Source organism: Trematomus bernacchii, unplaced genomic scaffold (genome assembly GCF_902827165.1).
Source record: "Trematomus bernacchii unplaced genomic scaffold, fTreBer1.1, whole genome shotgun sequence".
Classification (NCBI taxonomy): Eukaryota; Metazoa; Chordata; class Actinopteri; order Perciformes; family Nototheniidae; genus Trematomus; species Trematomus bernacchii.
This window is the reverse complement of record NW_022987593.1, coordinates 193,301-216,609: the sequence shown is the minus strand read 5'-3', so window position 1 is coordinate 216,609 and position 23,309 is coordinate 193,301. Positions and strand designations below refer to the sequence as shown.

The 23,309-nt window shown below is 40.2% G+C and overlaps 2 protein-coding genes across 3 annotated transcripts; one reads left to right on the top strand and one right to left on the bottom strand.

Annotated features, from left to right (window-relative positions):
* The first annotated feature begins 11,786 nt into the window (after positions 1-11,786).
* On the top strand, positions 11,787-23,201 carry gtf2e2 (general transcription factor IIE, polypeptide 2, beta). 2 transcript variants are annotated; one of them, XM_034129515.1, is made up of 8 exons: positions 11,787-12,007; positions 12,908-13,072; positions 19,987-20,069; positions 20,653-20,760; positions 21,448-21,630; positions 21,755-21,848; positions 22,193-22,308; positions 22,475-23,201. In XM_034129515.1, exons 2-8 carry the CDS (start codon positions 12,913-12,915, stop codon positions 22,589-22,591), a joined length of 861 nt encoding a protein of 286 aa, XP_033985406.1. In that variant the 5' UTR covers positions 11,787-12,007; positions 12,908-12,912; the 3' UTR covers positions 22,592-23,201. The 2 variants fall into 2 exon arrangements, with proteins under 2 accessions (XP_033985406.1, XP_033985407.1); XM_034129516.1 differs by having other exon boundaries at positions 11,791-12,007; positions 12,912-13,072.
* smim18 (small integral membrane protein 18) lies at positions 14,869-18,244 on the bottom strand. The gene is made up of 2 exons (XM_034129519.1): positions 18,009-18,244; positions 14,869-15,985 (listed from the first exon to the last, which is right to left on the bottom strand). The coding sequence occupies exon 2, from the start codon at positions 15,978-15,980 to the stop codon at positions 15,657-15,659; it is 324 nt and encodes a 107-aa protein (XP_033985410.1). The 5' UTR covers positions 15,981-15,985; positions 18,009-18,244; the 3' UTR covers positions 14,869-15,656.
* Positions 23,202-23,309: the final 108 nt, after the last annotated feature.

Sequence of the window (23,309 nt, the reverse complement as noted above, 5' to 3'; positions counted from 1 at the left end):
ACTTGTGGAACAGTATAAATGTTAACCTATACATTAATAATTGTAATCCAAACAAGAGAGATACTGGTATGAATAATAATCTCTGATTCTAATTCCTAAATGAATGGCATTTAAACTATCAATAATATCCAAGCTGAACAAGCTATTTAGCGAACCTCATTAGTGGAGATGATAAGATAGGAAATATATGAATCAGATTCATTATCCCATTGTTTTCCATTTTGGGCAGGAAACACTTATGAAGAGGAAAGAGGATTATGAGAGAGGCTGGGAAAGTAATGTTTGCCAGCTAATATCATGGGAATTCCTGAATAAGTCCAGCACACAAACAAGAACACACACACACACACACACACACACACACACACACACACACACACACACACACACACACACACACACACACACACACACACACACACACACACGCACACACACACACACACACACACACACACACACACACACAGAGAGATATACATGCGTAAACATACTGAATCACTCAAATGACTGACCCTTTACTGTTCCCACGACATCTAGTCTAGTTGGTCGAGTAGGGAAGCCACAATGATCTATCTTAGAACACAAGAGGAATTCACAAAAACACGAGTGAGTGAGTTGGCCTACAGTAGGACAGAAATAGAAGAGTGGATATGAGAGGGTTTAGTGAAACTGTGACATTTTTCTAATTTTATAAACAGGTGATTAGCAATACTCCTAATGTACTTAGAATTAAGTGATATGACTCAATCCTCCTCACTTCATTAGATACCTCTCTGGTGAGTCATTTAAAGAATAGGGGTGTTTTTTCTCGAATTGTTCTCAATTTGTTTCTGTCAACAACATGGCAAAAAAGTGAAAACCTTAGACCGGAGACTCCTGAGTGCTAACTTATTGTATAAAACATCATTTCCAGGTGATACGGTTTCTGCTATGAACTGAATCTTTAGAATCCTGGTCACGAATATATATGTGGTAGTTTAGTATTAAACCACCCAGATGATTAATATACAATTTAATGTTTTGGCCACACAGGCAATACTTGTTAGTAGGATCGATTCAGTTATTTTTTAGGTTTTGCTGTTTTCACCGGAATACTGTTAACAATAACAACCAAGCCCATCCTTTTACGAGATGAAACGAATTTCTTTAAAGGTGTTTTCCTTTAACATCATTAGTGCCTTATCTGGTTCTATAATGATGTAACAACATCACTGTGAAGTAATTTTCTCCTTTAGTGAACCTAAAAGTTATGGTGCCTCTAATAGTAATGTGGCAGTGGCACTGTGTTGGAAGTTTTTTGTTGTAATAATGACAGTATTTTGCAGAATTCAAACACCATCTTTATGGGTTCTGCCCATGAGTAAGACCACCCGCTGTGTAATGATTGTCATAGAAACTGTTTTATAAACTGCCCTTTAGCCTTATTTGTGCGACTCCCTACCATCGGTTCCACAGCACTGCCAGTCCCCTGCAGAGTTTGACTCTAAAAAGCTTTAAATATGCACCTTTTTATCAGCATTCAGTAATGAAACATAGAAGCGATGGATGCATTTGAATTGTTTTGATATGAATTTGTTTTTGAAAATAACAGCTTTGAAACACACCTAAAGTGAATCTCAGTATGACGCATGTAGCGTTATATGCTGTAAATTAAATCACACTCTTACTAATGCATTAATCGCACTTTAGAGTGGTTTCTAAAGGGAAAAACAATATAGTAATATACCTGTGATAATGGATAGCTTAATCAATGTTTGTGACCATAGATAATATGAGATATTAAAGATCAAATAAGATGTAAGAAGTTGTCACCAAATGTTTCACTGTGATGTCACTGATTGGTTTGTGCACTATGGATTTGAAGCCTTCGAATTTGGCATCTTGGCCATTGCCATCTTATTTTTTGGCAGCAAATACAATTGAGCGCTAAACAGGACAAAATCTTACAATTAACTTTCATGAACTGAAAACACATCATGAAAAAGTTCAAATTAGAAGACGCTAACACAGATGGCACCCAAACAGGCCAACACATGTCAAATCATGTCAATCAAAATTAGACATGCCATATAGCATCCACTGCTTTATCTTCTATTATACTCTAAATGTGACTATAAGTCGACAATTTGACCATCATGTTGTAGTCAAAATGACTTGAAACTAGTGATTGAGACCAGAAACTCATTAAGAAAGTAATTTCTTCATTTACTTCACTTCTGAGACCCAGAGGATACACAAACAACCTGGGCAGCACAATGAACTGTTTATTTATTGTCATTACGACGTCATCTTGAGCCAGTGCCTAAAAAAGTGAGCGTGTGAGAGAGCCATGCAGACCAGTCGGACACAGGCAGTCTTGTTTACTATAAACATAAATGGCAGACAAATCATGAAACAACAAATATGTCAACAATGACTTCGGTTTTAAGAGCAGCATCCTTTGGCGAGAGCTCAGTTTGTACTGTGTGTGTTGCGACTTTGTGCTTGAGAGAGAGAAATCGAAGGTTGTTAACAAAGGTGGATGGGCTTAGAGCAGACAGGTGTTGTTAATCAGAGCAGAACAGAAATTAGCAGTTATGTTGGTTAGAGGTAATAAATGCACAGTGTTATTTTCAGCTTGTCAATGAACAAACACTGCTGTTACTAGAGACCAAGGTAAATATGCATAGGGTTTTTTCATTAGTTAAAGGAGAATATAATTAGAAGAACTGCACTCAAAGCTCTCACATTGTTTTTATCTGTGCATGTTGTGTTCTGTTCAATGTTCAATTGAATTTAGGAAGTTGTAAGAAAGTGTTTCCTTTCATTTTCCGAATTTATCAAGCAACATGTTGTATTAAAGCAGGTTATGCAGCAGTAAGATAGAACTGAGTACTTTTAAATCTGTTAAATTATCGCAAATATTGTTATTGCAACACTAAACAACATCATCACATATTTCACTGATATCCTGCAGCCCTACAAACAATGTAAAAATAAGGCATAAGCAGTCAAAAGAGAAAAGGAATGCATCAAACAATACCGGTTTGCAGTTGTTCATCGTCTCATTTTTTGCATATTCCCAGCTGGCAAAATTATGTGCTACTAAGAAAATCCCGTAAAAAAAAGCAAAAAAGCATCATGAAGCAGTTCTTAACACATACGTTTCTCTTTGGCATTGATGGTCAGCAATTCTCCAGCAAGCTCTGTGGCTTGCTTTGCTAATTGATTTTCATGCCGTAAGGAATAGATTAGGACCGAGTGGTGACAGACTGTAGGCGGACAATGCTAGCCTGGATCCAGCACCACAGAGCACACGTTTTTGTTTTCACCAGATTAGTCACATGGATAAGAATTAAATATGAGTGAATTCATAAATAGGGATTCATGTAGCTAAGCCAGTGTTGTGGAGTGTTCATACCGAATTTTACAATGTTTTTTCACATATCTGAACCAATTATTTCTGGCCGCTTCTGCTTCAGAAATCTTTCAAAAATCGAGTTATTTTAACATGGCATTATTAGAAAAAGTAGGCCTCCATTCACTTAATAAAGATACTTGAAAGCCTGACAGCATGGTGCATTGACTTTCTTGTTTCTAACTTTAGGAAAGTTGTTCATGAATATAAATCAAGACACTTGGGGGGGGGGGGGAACGAAAATCAATCTTTTTATTTCTCTGGTAAGCAATTTGTTTTGAAGACTTTGTGAGCTGCACTGTTCTATGGACAGCAGTTATTAAAGATGCAATAAGAGAATAGAGAATGGGATGCAGTACAGACAATAACACAACACTTTGTTATCCACACACACACAAACATCAGTGAAAAGGATGCGTTTGAAGGGTTTAAAGTGGAAATTATCATGACACACACACATGATGAGCGGGCCCACATTACGGGCCCGCTCTTCAGGAGTTGGCCCTTCTGTGACATTTGGAAAGGGCAAGAGGATCATCACACACACGGATATACACATACAGCTTTGACCTCCACCCCATCAGGTGTCAGCATGGCCCCCCCATCAAGAAGCTCAATACTCAGATTAACATCAGGAACCAGGATTAGCTAGCTCCTGCAGGTTTTGGACAGCAAACACTCATCTCACCTGGATGTCCTATAGCACCTGGGTGCCACCCACACAACACACACACACACACACACACACACACACACACACATACAACACACACACACACACACACACACACAACACACACACACACACACACACACACACACACACACACACACACACACACACACACCACACACACACACACACACACACACACACACACACCACACACACACACACACACACACACACATGATAGCAGCACACACATAACTTTGAACACATGCATTGATACGTTGAAAGTTATTGTTTAGCATTAGAGTTGACATTAGGGAATGAGGCTAAGGGAATAATTATAGTCCTTGTAGGTCCTCACACATATAGTGATAGTCCTTGTGTGTTTCAGATGAAAACAGTGGGAAAAGGAGGGGGTGTTACATAAACAGCAGAACAATGCATTTATGCTGTTCGTCATCTTACAATGAAACGCCAGTAGGACTCATTCTGCGACATTATATCTGCTACAGAGTACAGAATTGAAAAACTGCCTCAGCAACCAAACTCTGCCCCATCCTTTAATGTCTGAGCTGTCTTACATAACGATGCCTCACCAGCCACCTCACACCAAGTGAGCTTGTTCAAAATCCTAAAGAGGCATCTCTTCCGTCTTTTAAATTGTCAGATTTAGCAAAGGATTGCCTGGCTTGACCAATACACTTCTCCCCAGTCAGTCAAAATCAGATCATTGATTTCTGTGATGCAAGGTTGGAAGAAAGGGCACACTAGAAAGTGTCTGAATAAAGCCACACACTGCTGGCCTGGTTTAGAGCGTGGCAGCATGTCAGACCTCTACGTCTCCTCTATTAGATATGCTTTGTTCCAGGATCTCCTCTATTTATATTTAACAAGGAAATATGGATGCTTCTGCAGCCGTGGTGTGCTTTTCATTCGTGGAGGTTAGTAGATGTACCACAGCTTTGAGACTGGGGTCAGTACAGCAGGTTTGGCTGTTTTTATCTTCTCGGTCTGTCTGAGAGGCTGCAGCTCCTCTGCTGCGATGAGTCACTCGCCAGGCTGCAGCAGAACATAGTGCTGTTCTACTGCCACCTTGTGCTTTCTGTAATGGACAAAGGTTGTTTCCAAAATCACTAAGCACACAATTACCTCATTACACAAAGACATTTAATGTCTTCTCAAAGGTAAATGACGCCACTGTAAAATAGGCCTTAATAACAACGAAACAGTATTATGCATAAATACGAATTCACCTGGAAAGGACTCAATATTAATAACCTAGAATAACCGTTGTATTGACATGTACATCACACTTAAATAAAATGAAGGTGATTTCAAGAATATTGGCCAAAAGTACAAGGATACCATTGTGTGCTTTTTTTCTTTGGCCATGGAAGAAAGTTAGCACCTCCTACCTGCCAAAAACAGAGTAAATGTTGGCAGTGGCAGGTAAAAATGTCAGGTCACCTGCACAAATTATTTATTAAATATTTATAATTCCTAATGTCTGGTACTACAATTGTAAAGCGTTCTACGGAAATTTAAGAAGTGGCAGACAAAAAACGTTGAGTGGTCACTATAAATGTTTAGGGACTTACAAAAGTGGCAGGTGAGAACAAGACGTAGACCCTGTCTGGAGCTTTTGTTCAGGATTTGAGCTTTCATTCTATAGTAATACAATAGTATACAATAGATGGATATTATAGATATTGAAAATAATAACATGCTTCAAATTGTGGAACTGTGGGGATGTCTTATTCCTGTTTCTGGGTTTGGAGGAGTAGAACCTGACTGGTCTGCACAAAGCCCTGACCGCAACCCCATATGATACCAATAGGATGAGGAGGAACACCGACTGTGAGGAAGGTCTTATCCCCAAACATCACTGCCTGACTTCACTAATGCTCTTGTGGCTGAATGGCAGCAAATACATTAAATAGTCTTAGGCTTACTCCTATTTTGTTAACTATTGGCACAATGCTTCCCATAAAGGATGTAAGAGACCAGCTATATCCTTAACATACTCCCAAACACTTGCAGGCACGAATTACATACACCTACACACAACGCACAGACATAAAGTGAGTTCCAGTGTGCAGTCCAACAGCATTTCGAACCAGACACCTGGGAATACAACACAGATAAATGTGAGAACAACGCAGAGAGAAAGCAGAAGAAAAAGTGTGTCTGTGTGTCCATATGAGTTTCTGTGTCCGTGTGTACATGAGGTACTTTCAATCCAGAAGCTGTGACATCGAACTGTCAGGGAAGCCCAGAAGTGCTGACAGGTAACACACATACTGACACACCGACCCACACCGACCCACACCGACACACACACACACACACACCGACACACACACACACACACCGACACACACACACACACACACACACACCGACACACCGACACACACACACACACACACACACACACACACACACACACACACACACACACACACACACACACACACACACACACACACACACACACACACACACACACACACACACACACACTTTTCTCCTACTGTTGTAATTGAAAGCTGTCACTTTGAGATTTCCTCCTTCACAGGGATTTGCACTGCTTGGCTGCCGCTCCAGAATTTCTCTCGTCTCTTCTTTTTGATATTACTCCTCACCTCTAGATTACAGCGCTGACTCTCTCTCTCTCTCTGCTACTGTTGATACACAGACTCCTTCTCCTTTCTCGCACATAGAGACCTGCTAATAAATTAGTGTCTCTTACAAATTCAGCTGTGAAAAAAAACAAAACAGCACTTAACCTCTACAGGTTAGTAAAGAGAACACTGTGACTCCTAAAATGATAATTCAGTTCAGTTCACTTCTTAGTGACAGCGGCTGTCTAATTGGCCATGGTTATACCTTGACGTGCCCAGGCTCGAAAGTGTCTGCAAATGAAGTAATGGTGAGGTTGAGGCATCCAAGCAGAATAATTTGTTTGTCACTTCACAAGTCTCGCTATTCTCTGATGTCTAAATCTTCTCCCTGGCTCTTCCATTCTCTCTGCTATGACTAAACAGTGTAATTCATTTATTATGGATTAGGCCCTAAATTAGGTTAGCACATATTAAATCATTCATGTGGGCTCACTTCTTTGACTGGCCTGCTGAATCATTAATTAGGAGTTTTGGAGATGCTAATTTGTTCTATGATCCACATGAGCATCTAAAAGTTGGATGAACCGGTGTCCGTTTTTATTTCCTGGAATGAACCTTGAATATTTGTTTTCTTTTGGAATGATACGCCAGACCAAAGACTCTTGTCCACTTACCTACACACAAAAAGACACCAGAGGTCCTTCACATTTTTATCAGGCTTTGGATATTGATGTACAAATAGATGGAGGATTCATAATAAGATAGACTATATATCGTGCACAACTATGCACACACGCTCATATACTCTTATTTTCATATCCCTATGGAGTAGGTAATAATACACTTTATGTGCTACAATGTGTTGTGCAGTGTATAAAACAACTCTGGCAAAGATTTTAAACTAAGAATACAACACACATTGAAAGTACTCACAGAGCTGCTGTGCTCGATTCGCTTGATGCTTACATCCTTAACATCTGCATGATGGCTAACCAGGCAGCACAGGTCCGACAAAGAAAAGCAAACCTAGTTTCCATTGGGGGCATTTTCTCTCACTGTGGGTTTTAACATCTGTTCAGAGAGTACACATCTCTGTGTGTGATGTATGGATGAAACTGTTGGCTACTTGGCCAATCATTTCTTTGTCAGTCATATTATTTACGGAATAAAAGTATTGAATGTAAATGTAAAAGTGTCAAGAGTTCGTTAAAGGCCATGAAAACAAAATGTATTTTAAGGTTACAACAGAGGAGGTAGTTTCATATTTGTTTTGGTTTTTCTCAGGAAACATGTGGACATTCAAGTGCCAATGAGGATTAAGTAATAAAGCTCATCAAATAATTTTGAATCAGAATTTGATCGGGTTGAATCTGGTTGGTTGTTTGGTCAAGTCTGATTATAGCACACCCATACAGGTACTAGCTGACGTTTTGAGTGTTAAACCCTATAAAACCTTAAATAAATGTGGCAATTGTGCATTCTTAGGTACTTGTTGTAATTTCCCTATCTTACAGTTCATTTTAGCTGAATGCTACAAGTGCTGATGTCAAGTATGATTGAACTGGTTCTCAGTCTTTGATCTCTCCAAACAGAATACTATAGAACAAAGTGCACCTCAACTCAAATAGCATTTTAATCCACCAAAACACTCACACAGTATGTTAAAGCCAATCACATCAAAAAGGAAGCTGTGATATACCTTATTATGTTAATATGTAAGGAGCTTTCACATTGAAACAAGTAACTGCATAATGCTTTAAAAACATGAGGTAGCATCTTTTATGTTAAGTCCCTTGCCAATTAATCTATGCGTGAAAGCTTATGCGTGTGCAGGACTTGCGAACAAATTTGGAACATTATGCTCTCTATTCTCGTTTTACAGTTTCGGCTGAACGCTATAGTTCAGCTCTACTGTATCTAATATTCCACGCTCTGCTGCTCCTGGGTGCTTCGCTCCCTATTTGCTTTGGTGACCCGTACGGCTTTATCTCACGTCTTCTCTCACTTAATTACCCAGTAGCGGGGTTGCCTTTCCTCTTCAGTCAGCAAAGTCCAGCTTGAGTTGGATGAACTCAGTCGGATCAACATAAGAAAAATCCTTGTAGTGCAGACATTAGGGCTTCTTTAAACGTTCACCGGCTCCAGACTCCCATATGGCACATCTTAGAATGCAGTGACTATAAGGCTGAATCATATTTATTGATCAATGTGCATTATAGATTATAGCCTCAGCTATGGCTAAAGTTGCACTATAAGCACATAATAATAGTCAATTCTTTAGGGAGTGGAATTTATCCTGGAAAATATGCCAGAGGACACCAATAGACATAGGAGTAATATAAGGGCCTGACATCTAAACCCCTGCGGGCTTTGCCTCCATACATAAATTCATGAAAAACAGAAAAGCCACAGCATTGCTTCTAACACAGTGGATGGCCAGGGGTTTTCATATTTTTTCATCAATTTTTTCCTTTGCTACCTTGTTTCAGTCACATGTTTTTTACCTCTGATCTTCCTTTGCTTAACAAAAAGGCATTCATGTTGAGCTTGAAGATACATGATCTGTTTATTATCAAATTGAGACATTGAGAATCATAAAAGAAAGACTTGTCATACTTACTCTTATCATCCTTTGTGTGCAGATAATTATTCCACACTCACAATTCTCCACTTTTAATCGGCAACCCTGTTTTTGAGGATTAGAAAATTCGATTGAACTCAACTGTGTAAGCCAGAGATGCTAAATAGTATAATTGTTTATCTATATTATCCCTTCAATAGTGTTTTATTTGTCAGATAGTTTACAGATTTGTATTTTCTCTGTCAACTTTTATGTTTTATCTTCTATTTTTAGATGTTTATATTGTTTATTTTCTATACTCTTTTTTATTTCTAATGATGTGCAATACTTTGTTTCACATGCTGCTGCAACAACATAATTAAGGATATCTTATCTTTATCTTATCTTATTTATAATAAGGAATGGAAAATAGGGAGTATTATTAACAAACCACCAAGTGGCGTCATAGTGCCATTTACTCTTTGGAGATACTTAGAACTTGACAGGGTTTGAGGATAGTTCAAAATGCATAGACAAGAGGTACACAAAGAACTATTCTGAGCCTCTTGAAAATAATTGAGACTTTTCTTTTCAAAAACTACCTTTTTGAAGAAACACTAAAATCCAATGAAAAGAGCTGTGTCTAATTTGTCCAAGGTATTTACAATGTCTGGTAGGCTATGGATTAGGTCAATGGGTTAGATCAGGGGTTCCCAACCCCCGGTCCGCGGACCGGTACCGGGCCGCGGAGGTGTTACTGCCGGGCCGCGAAATAGCTGTGAGTTTATCGTAATATTTGCAGAATTATAAATATATAAAAATATTTTATCATAATATTTTTTTCAAAAAGTGTTTAATTTTCGCACATATGCCACCAGTCATATTATTTCATCCAGTAGCTAGTTAATCTTACACCAGAAAACCGTTGAAAATGGCTTTTATGATGTTCCGAGGGATTCGGCGGCTCAGCCTAAGGTCTCAGCCTCTTGTGCGCACGAGCATGTTACCGGTGCGCCAAGTAGGAAGAGGAGCGCACAGGAGACAACCGTTTGATTGCAGACTGTTATGTTTATGTGGGGAAATGGTGGTGCATACATTATTTGAGATATATTTCAAACTCGGACTTCATTTTAAGGTGGGCCAGGGGTGTAGAGGGAGCTATTTGTTTAAGCACCGGATTGGCAAAATAGGAGAGTAAACCAGTCTGCCTTGATCTATGAATTAATGACCGGGACTCTCACGGTATCTGCTGCCCGCAGCTGTTTTATAGAAGGAAACCCTCCTTCACTTCATGATTTGGCTGCAGCATCAGGAGGCAGCGGGACGTACTCGGTAAAGAGCTGTGCCTTTTTACGCACCGCCTTCGCTGTGTTTAACTTAATCAGAACAGTTTAAGAGTGACTGCAGGCTGCTACGTGTTAACCACACACACATCTACACACATCGAACTGCCCGATTACTCCCCCTTTTATTAGTTTTATGAAGGAGATGTCCAGTCAGTCACCAAGACGCATGTGTGTGTATGTGCTCTGCTCAGCTCAGCTATGTGTTCGGTGTGTTTGTGTCTGTCCGACACCGGCATATATGCGGCTGTTCCCAAAATAAATTAGTTTAATCTTAATCTCGATGTAGTGCTAAACTGTCGGGAGTGCACCGGAACGAACGACACTATCATAATATCTTCTGAAAATAAATGCCAGTGTCACACACACACACACACACACACACACACACACACACACACACACACACACACACACACACACACACACACACACACACACACACGCACACACACACACACACACACACACACACCCTGGCGACCGGACATCTCCTTCATAATGCACCTTCTCCTCGTTTTCCCAGCATTCACTGGATTAAAAAAAAACAACACCGGTTCTTTTTTAAACTTTGTTAATATGTTTTGGATGCATATTGTTCTAGTATTTGTTCAGGCTGTTACATACAATTAGCCTCTGTTGCTACCTGCTGGTGGTGAGTAAATATTAAAATCAGTTAAAATTGACAACCGGTCCGCGATTTTTTTTTAATGTATCTACCGGTCCTTGGCACAATAAAGGTTGGGAACCCCTGGGTTAGATGACATGGGAGTTATTGGAAGAAATTCAATTGATCTTCTTGTAAAATATGTTTTTGTTAAATCTATTCATGACACATTAGTAATCAAAGGAAAATTGTGCTACAGAAGACACATTATTCGATTTGATATCATTTTTTCCTCACTTTAATGGGTAAGTTAGCACAGAGAAATAGAATATAACATTGTTTTTATGTCACTCAAAAAGTAATTTATAGATAATATAAAAATATAAAAATAAAAATCATCCTCTGACTGACTGACAGTCTGCGAAACTGAGGGACAAGAAGCCGCTGGATATGGAGTTAATGTCTGTCGAATAGATAAACAAACTGTATCGCGTGTATCAAAAATGTGCATACAAACCAGTGTCGTGTTTTTTGTACTGTTATGAATTATCATACGTGATGACGTCGTTCAAGGATTCGCTGTCGATGTCCGACAAATCGAACAACAAACGGAAGTGAAGCATGAGGAAAAAAAGAGATGTTTCGTGTATGAAGTTAGTTAGCTAACCTTAAGTTGTGTTGTCATTTAAAAAGAAGTCAAGCATTGCATTGTGGAAGGGAGCATTTTCTTCTGTTTGATATCCTCCGAAATTAGATAGTCCTCCTGGTCTCTTTCTCTGAGAGCAGGAACGAAGAGTCAGGTACGTTGTGCTCAAGATACCATTGGACAAATCTTCAAGCTAATGCTAGCTAACAAACCAAGAGTCAGACTGTGTTTTTACAATTGCTTACCTATGTTATCTTTCAAATAACTAGAGTAACGTTTGTCAGCAACGTTTGATGAAGTAAATAACGTTTGTGTTCACGTTATCACAATATAGCAACAACGTCAGGCTAACCTGGAACAATACCGACTGACTAAAGTTATTTGTTACCTGGCTGGTGTAAATTGTAGCTAACTTAGCCGTACACCTAACGTCGCATTTAGAGGGAATTACCTCGTTGCCTTTTCATCTCATGTTCCATTTAAACTTGATGCAAGAGCCCTTATAATTTGAGATGATTGGGCATAATTGACACATCGTTAACAACTATGAAAACGCTACATACTGGTCCGAGTAAAGGCTGCATTTCTAAACGCGCGACTATGCTGTGGAGCTCCACAAGGTCCCTAAAAATCCTAGGTTCAATGATTAGCAATTGATCCTGTTTGTAAATTATTTTGTCAGAATCCAGATGTATCACGTTCGTTTACATTGTAACGATATGCACATTATAAAATATCGGTGTCAAAATCAAATTCAAAACTATAGGGCCAGGTACTGATACATCAACATATAAGTACTATCTGAGGGGACATATTGAAGTTTGTAGTCTGCTGCTTGGACTGTATGCCTACTTGCTGGGAACATGAGCATCCACTTACGATTGAAAGTGGGGTCTTAGCAGCACATTTTAACCCTAGAGTGTTCTCTTCGCATAGCAAAAAAGTATCTGGTTTACTTGAAATGTTTGCCATAACATAATTTCTAATGGATCACTTACTATATTTGTTCTGATTATCATCTTTGCTGTTTTTGATGTGTGTTGTACTCTGTCAGCCAGGATGGATCCAGCTCTACTGAGGGAGAGGGAGCTGTTCAAGAAAAGAGCTCTGTCCACCCCAGCTGTAGAGAAGAGACATGCTGCCTCTGACTCGGGGTCCCATAAAAGGAAGAAGCCCAAAGTTGAGAAAGAGGGCTCCTCTGGATCCAAACACGGCTCTGGTAAGTAAAGGATAAAAAAGATTGTATTGATTCTTTTTTCAACATTCACAGTCAGTAATAGTAAACCGGGCACAGATCCTCTTATTTTGCGGTTGAATGTGGATGAAAACACGAGGCACCTCAGTGTTTTTATAGGAGTTCCTCAACTATTCTGTTTCTGGAAAAACAAAATGCTTTTAGAGCATCCATCAGCTTTTGGAAGTTGTGGTAACTTCCTTTTCCACCATCATGACTTCATCAGCTGAAGGCCATGCTCTTATGAGATCTTCTGGCATCCCAAATTGAAAGTTTGTTCAGGAAAACTACTGTTTATATGTGCATGTTTATAGCAGTAGGGTCTAGGCGGTTGAGGTAGCTACAAAGTTTCCTCGTCAGTTTTAACTTCCCTTTGGACAACTTCTTCCATGATATTTTGACATGATATTTGCCCCATGCTAAGCTCACATTGTCTGAGCTCATGTTGTCATGCTCATGCTTCAGTTCTGCTTTAAAATGTTCTTATTCCTAAACGGTCCTCATCATCAGTATTCAGTGGCTTTAGGTACATCCTTATCGTCAGGGCTAATGTAGTCAGAACCCTCTATTATTAAAACATCCTGCTCTGCTCTAACTCTGACACCCAGGTGCTGTACCATCGTGTCATAGAGACACTAAGCACATCTTTTCCATCATTTGGGGTGTTTCTCAATCGCGAGTAAAGCTGCTTCAGAGCCACTATTTCAAGCATACTACGTCATCGAGTGCCGCCGAAGTACTGTTCCAATCTCCAGTATACTTGGAAATCTACCGAGCCCGGCGTACTCCGTTTGGAGAAATATCGAGTCTACACATGAGTAGACTTCGCGGTCTTAAAATCCCCACAATGCTTTGCGCACGGCCCAATTTCCCCAAATCTGTGGCGGAAGATGTAAGGCGGGGCCTCTCATATGACGCACACCTGCACACTTGCTAGCGTGTTCCACACTTCGTTTCCGAATGCCAGGAAGTATTCTTGACTCGCTTCTGAAGCAAGATGCTCGGCAGACATGTGCTACCAAGCAAGCGTACTCGCGATTGAGAAACACCCACAGTCTGTATTTATTCATAGTTCACAGTGACAGAACAGTGCCATCCTTTGGCCAATCCAGGTAAACACGACCTAAGAATTTGTCACCTGCATCCAGGTTACCTTGAATAACATTTGTAAGTCTCTTTCATACCACAGGTATCTAAAGACCTTAGAACCTTTACGGAGTAAATGTAGTGCTAATAGGAAATCCTTTTAGACAAACCAGAACATTGTTAAGCATTGTTAAAAAATGTTACGTTTTAAAGAAGCCCGGTGAGTTGAATGTTTAATGGAATTAAATTAATAATGTAGACGAGGTTGAATATATTCTCAGGTTGCTAAAGACCCGAGGTATGCATTTAAGAGTTGATTAAATCAAAAACTGCAGTTTGATCAATGTGTTAAACACACTTGTACATACAAGTAAATACAGAAATAGAAACAGTGCTAGTTTGATACGTATGTCCACGCTAGTATGGGTACGTTACTGTGACATTAATATTGTCATCTTTCTGGCCAGTATTAACAGCATTTGACCTGATCTGTGCCTGATGGTGAAGCACTTCCAACTAAGATTTGTAATTAAGCACATTTATAATGAAAGTTGCAAAAATATTAGGAACAGTAATAAACGTCTTCTAATTATTTTGAGGCCAGGCTAAGCTCAACACTAAAATGTTTTACGTATCTTACCTTTCCTGTTCCCTTTTATATAGCATTTCTCTAAACAGAAAAAAAAAGGCTGGTACAGAATGAAGTGGCAATTTATTAGGCATTGTGTGGTAAGGCCTGTTAAAATCATACATTGTGCTTAATATGACATGATAAATTACATCACTGCAGCAACCAAGTGTCCCTTGACTTGAGATAATGTTGACATTTTAAAACATGTTGACATCACTGGCCATCAATTAACTAAAGAACAAAGAAACACAAGCTTTATTCAAAGTAACAACGTTTGCCAGCTAAGCTTGATCATTTATTTGCTGTTCGTCAGGTCCTGTTGGGAAACAATGATAATGAAGTCTTTACATTTGCACAGCGTATTCTGTCTGTATACAACATTTGACCATGTCTCTTAGAAGCTCATTTTCATTGACATCCGGCTCATAAGTATGTGCAGTACTCACAGGGCAGAAGGATTTTCATTCAACAAGCTGATATTGCGTGTTATTAGTGTTTTTATGCTAAAATAGCCACACTTATTAAACTACTTGGGTGCTCTCTTTTTCTCTGGTTGTGTTTCCGGAGTCAAATATGGCTTTTAGTGTCTGCAATATGTGTTAGTGGTAGTGAACGCTAATGTGTGAAGATTCCCTCATTACTGAAATTCGTTTCCAAATTGGTGACAAACTGACTATTTTTTTACATTGTTCTGTCACCTTATATCCTCTCTCTGCATTCTCTAAACTGTGAGCAATGAAACCACTATTGGGCACTAGGAAGTTATTTTCTCAGGGCATCAGGGTTATGGTTGTGTTATTGCCCAGTTCAGAGCTGAAGCCCAAATTCCCATCTTCCTCCTTATAGCTGCCCTTATACCACCTCAGTGCAGGATTCTGGCTCCTTGCAAATGCTGGTCATGAGCTTGCCGCAGCTCCCCGGCCCCTCCTCCTGTAGCTGGTGATGTGTCTTCCCTTTGGCACAGCACCCACAGTCCAGTAGCTCATAGAGCACGGCCAAAGCAGCCAGAGACACGACGGTGAGGATGAAGAGCAGAAGGATGATAAAGCAAGCCACATTCCAGCCATCATGGAAAGGGTAGACCTCCTGGACCTGCAAGGACACACGGGAGAGAAGCGCCGCCTCTGGCTGCCCCGGGAGATAGCCTGGGTGTATCGTGGTAGTGATGTTGGCCATGATATCTGGTTTGAAGCAAGAAGAAGAACGTAGAGAAAGACAGATTGTTAATGCGTGCGACACAGTGTGAATCTAGGTATCGCTGCGAGGAGGTGGCAGCAGAAGGGAGACCAAATTAGAGAACAACGGTTGTAAAATACTTGTTTCCATGGTGAGAAGATGATTAGAAAATGAAAGTGGTAGAAGAATGTCTGGAAAAAAAACTCTCTGCGGTTAATGTGCCTGAATTTCATTTTCACTTTTATACTGCTAATGTACTATTTGACAAGGACTTAGTCTCACTAGAGAATACTTGTAATTTAAATAAGAAGACCATTTGTTATTAGAGCAAACGGTTATATGGCAATTGAGCATAAACCCTGTTGAGGCCATCTGCTTTGAGCCTGGTAGAAAAGGAAGGCAGCATCTGTGCTTGGTGTGCAACTCTTTGGCCATAACAACTGAAAACAAATGTTAAAAATAAGCAACTGCTTACTCTAGTAATAAGTAGAAGTTCTGGAGTATGCACACTGTTAGGCCATTCATGTCGCTTCAGCTATCCTTTGACATTTTCAGCCAAAGCCTACCATTTTAAACAAAACAGCATACTAGTGTCTCTGCCCACATACACATTCACGTGTGAGCACATACATGCTCTTAACACACATATGCACACACTCACAGCTACAGATATTTTCATATCGCATACTGAGACCAGGGAAGCTGACCTAGATTACTTGAGGGAACCACAGAAATGATTTGAGTTGGAGGGGCATTGGTGTCTCTCTTCACACAAGGCTAATTCCATAAGGTTACATTGTTTTCTGCATTTGTATAACTACAACTGGGCTTACTGTGTATAAAAAACACAGATACATGTATGCAGGGTAGATTTGTGGCATCTTAGAGTATATACTGTATATGTGTATTTCAGTGCAGTTTAGGTGATGAGTGCTTCTTGTATGATGGTAACCTGGTTTTCTTGTTACTTGAAACCGTAATGTGATAGAACCTGTCTCTGTCGTGGCTTCATTAGTCTGTTCAATTCAGGAAGTGGCCTAAGTGCAGATGGTATGATTTAAACTGGACTATGTAAGGCCGGAAGAAAATACTACCAAGGGGTCACACAAGGTTATAACTACATTAACTGCGAGTGGTTTAGGAGAGCAGACTGACGCACATCTGTTTACAGAGTGCACAGAATGCAACTCAACTCCATATTTAGCAACCTCTTATTGCAGACCCAGCTCCTAATATCAACACTTCAACTCATTGCCATGACAACAACCTCTTTTAACTATTTTGTCTCCGCTGGTATTGCTCCCCCCGTTCCTCTTTTGTCAGAGCAGTCACATACACATTGACAGATTGGCTCCCTAAAGCATCTGTTGTCTCTCCCCCAAAATGAGCCCCACCCCAGCCTGGCTTTTAAAGGTGTTGTGGGATCATATATTGCTCTCTGCTGCCTCTCATTAAACACACTCAAACAAACACACCCACCAAATACACTTATGCACTCTTAATGCCCCTGGCTGGCTCCTCACAGCTGTCAGTCCCTCATTGATTTATCTTGAGAGCTGCAGTTTGCACAGAGTCATGCATTTCCACAAAACAGAGTGCATCCATATGAGTACAGACACAGAAACACAGAAACACTGTGTTGGATGTTTGGTATTCCAGCGGGAAGTGTGCTGACAGACAGATCCATGTTTATTTAATCCATTACGTGCTTGCCCAGTCTTGGCCTAAATATTACAAGTGCCACCTAAAGCTCTTCGCTTAGAAATTGTTATACTATAAATAACATTTCCCATTCTTAGTTGTTAGATATAGTAATTTGCAATTTAATGCAGAAGGAATCGGCTTCATAGAATCGCTGCCTATAAAACATTTATGATTTACCCTGTGAATGCTGGGTTACAGGCAACTAGAAACCTTATATGATGCGCACACAGCCTGTAGCTTAAATGATCACTCTGGAGTGTTGATGATGTGCTGATGTTAAACACATTATTGGGATGATGCTATTCTGAAAATACGCAGACTCACCTGTGTGTCTGGCTCAGTCTCCAGAAGATGCGAGTCAACAGATGCACTCGTGTGTGTTCGGTGCTCCACCTATTGCTCTGTCTCGTACTCTCTCCTTCATCTGTGTTCACTCCTCGACCCGTTTTCCTCCCCAGCACACTCTCACGCACTATCAGCCGTCGCTCGTGCACTCCCTCACCCCCCTCCGCCACTCCTTGCTGCTCCTCACGTCTCAGCCGAACAGAACGGGCTACTCTCTCCCTCATTGGCTCTTTTCTTTAAGCCCTGCCTCTGCACCATTCGTTAAACGGCCTGTCACAATGTCAGCGTCCTGCCCACAGTGCAGCTCTCAGCAGCAGAAGCTCCCGCCCACACCATGCATCATTCATGTATCGGTGTCTGTTTACAGCTCTGATTGGAGAGTCCAGACCTCCGACAGACTACGGGGGGGGGGGGAGCATTGTTGGACTCCCACAGAGAATAGGACCAGCTGGCCAGACTTCAAATCAGTCTTAATAGATTAATCTCATATACTCCTGTACTACTAGAACATGTTTGTTACAGTAAATGATAAGGCTGTTAATAAACTGTGTTAACTTATTGTTATCACATACAATGAAAATACCAAAACTAACAATGAGCTGATCCAGCTAACACATCATTACTTTTTAGCCACAACCTGATATATCTGTTTCCTCTGTGCCAAAAGAGCTCCATAGTTTCCATAGTAATCAACGAGCCATACTGTTGCTCTAGGGTTGGCTTTATATCATGAACACATTGTATACACAAAAAAGATAATGCAATGGTTACAATATACGGACAGGAAAAAATAACAATGAAATGGCTACATATAATTAACAAATGAATTGTTCCTCAAAAAATACTTTCACTGCTGCTGAAACCCTCGTCCATGCCCTCATCATTTCCAGACTCGACTACTCTATTAGCATACTCTACGGTTGAGCAAACAAAATCACCAACAAACTGCAATACGTCCAGAACTCCGCCGCTCACCTCCAACCCCCTCCGAGACCACCTCACTCCGGTCCTCCACATCCTCCACTGGCTCCCAGTAAAATACAGAATCCACTTCAAAATACCATTCACCACCTTCAAAGCCCTAAACAACCTGGCCCCTCCCTATCTCTCTGACCTCGTCCACTGTCACATCCCCACCCGTTGCCTCAGGTCCGGAGACACAAGCACCCTAAAGACCCCCAGAACTCCGGACCTGGGGTGACGCGGCCTTCTCTGCTGCCGCACCATGGCTCTGGAACGCTCTCCCTATACATCAGACAATCAACGACCCAATCATCCTTCTAACAAGCTCTCAAACCCCACCTCTTCAAAATTCCATTTCCCGTGGAACCCCCACCCCCCCCATGTCATAACTCCACCTGAATGTTAAATTGTCTGTTTTTCTTGTACAACTGTGTTTGTTAAATAGGACTTCTGTAGAGCGCTGTATACATTTAATTAAATGTATTATTATATATTGAAGTTTACAGAGGTATATCCTCCTGAGACCAAGCCCATTGACCAATGTCCTCTGTAGTAGACATTTTGTTCACATGCTTCTCCTTTTATTCTTTTGAGCTACTCTATCAATCTCTGCTGCACTGTACGAGGACATCCTGGGCATATGTTTGTACCCTTTAAAAAAGAGTTATACTTTTTAGTAGAAACTAATAGGCTTTAGTCTGAAGGTGCCACTGACACATGGCTGGTTTTATTCTTTTCCTGGGATTTGTTGACAAGATGTAAAACAATGCTAGCAATTTAAACTCTAAATAAAGATTAATGGCCTTATTGAAAAAATTGTAATTTTGTTTTTGTCTTATGATGGTTTAGAAAAAAAATGGTGTGCTCAGCCTGTCTACTGGTTCTAAAAAAAAAATGGTTTTAAAGAATATTCACAAAAATCTGTGGCTTATGATATAGTGGTTTGTGACATTTAAACATCTTTCCATAACCGCTCCTTCTCTTTTCTCCTCAGAGTCTAGTAATGGCAAATTTAACATCAAGACGAGCTCTGGGTACAAGTTTGGCTGCCTGGCCAAGATAGTCAATTATATGAAGGTACGTACGTCTTCAGAGACACTTCCTCTTTGAAAGGAACATTCTTCATCAATATACTGGTGATTGTGTTCATATTTTTCTCCTCTGCATATTAATCAAATATTTAATTCCATCTCATTGAAGCTTTCCCAACAGCATCTATTTAATTGCTAGATTTTAAGGTTGTCGTCATCTCCATTAAAGCACTTTAGAAGCTCTTGTTGTGTGTCAGCCCAGTGAGTCAGTTGTGTCGCTGTGTTACATTTGGTCCCCAGTCTTTCTTTTGGTACGTTAACAGCTTGTTTATCATGCTGTGATTCTGAAAGAGGCTGCCCGGACTCGTCACAGTCCCTCTCTGACTCATCTCCCACACTCAAGTTGTCAGATTTTCTTTTAATGTGTTCACTTGTTGTGCCATCTGTTGAATAAACAGTTTGAATCCATGTAACATAACATGACAGTTAGATGTAAGGCACAAAATTACCGTAGACATTTGGCTGAAACGCTGTCAAAGATGGGAGCTAATAATTACGTACATTTAAATGTGAACTGTCATTTCAAATGTTGTTGACTGGTCATGTGCATCTCTCTCCTTCACTCTCAGACAAGACATCAGAATGGTGATACACACCACCTGAACCTAGAAGAGATTCTGGATGAGACCAAACTTCTAGACATCAGCATGAAACAGAAGCAGTGGCTTATGACTGAGGTGTGTTTCTGGACTTCGGTTTTATACTGCTCATTAATTCAGGAGTAGACCTGTTCGATTCCTACAACATTTCTCTCGCCTGCTTTAAAGCTGAAATCCCCACAACACTTATATTCCCTCAGTCATCTGTGGGCTGATGTGAGTCACAACCCCCTGTATTTTGCAAATGAAGAATGCCATTGAGAAGCGAGAGTGACATCTTATGACACATCTGAAAAACGTTCAATAACTTCTTGTTGTTAAAAGTAGAAAAATAATATGAATTTAAGAAAATAACTGATTTAATTGTGGTTTTAGAGTTTATCTTTCCACGTGGTAGCTCTGTGTTATATAAAAGTAATTACATAATTACAATTTCTAAAGATTTTAATAGTACCACAAAATGAATGAATAGTATTAAGATTTGCAAACTAGTATTAAATAAACTTGCATCATATTTACATCACATAATTGTTTAATCCCTATATACTGTACAACCCCAAGCTTGTCGAAAAGTTCAAGGTGCAATTGGTAACTGATAAGATTCAGCCACTAGATGGGGCCCTCCCTGGTTTATATGGTGTTCAGGTCATGACAACATGGTGGCCAGTTTGATGCACAACCTGCATGTTTTATGCACAGTATGTACGTGTAGTTCCCTGATAATAAGAGAGACTTATCTACTTATTCACTCTCTGAAACCATCAGGCTCTGGCCAACAACCCAAAAATTGACGTCCGGGATGGGTCGTACGGCTTCAAGCCCAAGTACAACCTGAAGGACAAGAAAGCGTTACTGAGGCTGCTGGACAAACACGACCAGCTAGGCCTGGGAGGCGTGCTGCTGGACGACGTCGAGGAGGGGTTGCCCAACTCCGCCAAGGCCATCAAGGTAACACGCATTCATGTTATTTATGCTAAGCACCCCATACAGTTGTGTCTCACACCTTTGTATAATGAGTAAACGCCATGGAGGATGCAAAATGAGGATCAGCATTTCTCTCGTGTGTTCGCAGGCTTTGGGGGATCAGATCATCTTTGTGACGCGACCGGATAAAAAGAAGATCCTATTCTACAATGACAAGCACTGCCAGTTTACAGTCGACGAAGGTGAGAAGAAGTCTGTGTTCTAAGGCTGTCTGTGAAGTATTTCTGAAATGAATCTCTGTATCTAAAAGATTTGGATGTTGGGTGTTTTTTCGAAGTTTTTTTAATTGGTTATTCAAGAGCATATACAGGCAATAATAATTCAAGTTTATTTCACCATACATGTATATGTTTACGTATTTGCAGATATAATTATAGATCTAGAAAAAAAAGTCAAGCTTACTTTCATATTCCTTTTGTTCAGTTCATCCAGGTTTTTGTGTGTTTGTTTGGTTAAAATCATGAAATATAAGGTGTCCAGCTGGTCAATCGGTGTGCTTCTTGCTCAAAAATGTATTCAATTGTAGAATTCCAGAAATTGTGGAGGAGCGTTCCCGTGGATTCCATAGATGACGAAAAGATTGACGAATACCTGAAAAAGCAAGGCATCTCCTCCATGCAAGAAACAGGACCAAAGAAAGTGGTCAGTGTCCCCTGGTTTCCCCATCTGCTCTCTTTATTATTCTAATGCCCAACATTTGAATATACTTTTCCTGATTTATTATACTAGAAAAAAGGTTTCAACATTTTAAAGTTTGTGAATCAATCATCTTGAATCTCTGCTGATGATGTTCACCTTCTCCCTGCAGTTACCAATTCATAAGAGGAAGAAAGGTGGGCAGAAGAAGAGAAACTTCAAGACACACAACAACCATTTGGCCGGCGTGTTGGAGGACTACACAGACGGTGTTCCCTCTAAGAAGTGAGATCCGTTCCCTCGCTGCCTCAAGAGGAGTGACGGGTGTAGAATCTGTAAATCCAAAATGGCTGGAGATGGAGACCCCGGCCACACAACAATACAAAGACTTTTTACCTGTTTGTTGTATCAAAACTGGGTTATTTTGATAAGTGGTACTGTATAACAGGGAGTGAATAGAAACTGTGTAGTGGAATCATTTGAGTTTATTGATCAGTGATAACTGGAGGAAAAGAGTACCAAGACCCTTTAAGGACGCTGAAGGCCCGTACCGAAACCATCATCCTTGAAGGGGTGCTGCAACCTCACTGTTCAAATGTAAATGAGGTTGAAGTGTGTTAATACTTTGTTCTTCATTTGATTTTGTAGTATCAAATTACTTATTAGTATTATTTCAAAGGGCAGCAGTCCTCCCCTTATTGCAGCCTTCCATCTTTTTAATAGGAATAGCAGAAGACAGGCGTGTGTTGTGCAGTGCATCACATTGAGGTCTCTCATCCAGCTTGGACATTACTTCTCCTTTCATTTCAAAGTATTTACATTCTTTGCAGCATGGCATAGTGGTTTAAAATACTTAAACTTTTTGAACTTATTTGAATAAATTACACTGTTACAGTAAACGGCCTCTGCTTGATTTATATGACTACAGTGACAACAATTCTAATGAATTTAGTGTTGGTAAATGTGGATATGCACTGAAAATATTTGGAAATTTGCTACAGTATGTG

Bases quoted from the DNA above. Each gene is read 5' to 3' on its own strand.
- gtf2e2 (XM_034129515.1), top strand. From the start codon at position 12,913: ATGGATCCAGCTCTACTGAGGGAGAGGGAGCTGTTCAAGAAAAGAGCT. The intron at 20,070-20,652 runs GTACGTACGTCT...CTTCACTCTCAG, and splicing joins AGATAGTCAATTATATGAAG to ACAAGACATCAGAATGGTGA. The intron at 21,631-21,754 runs GTAACACGCATT...GTGTGTTCGCAG, and splicing joins ACTCCGCCAAGGCCATCAAG to GCTTTGGGGGATCAGATCAT.
- smim18 (XM_034129519.1), bottom strand. From the start codon at position 15,980: ATGGCCAACATCACTACCACGATACACCCAGGCTATCTCCCGGGGCAG.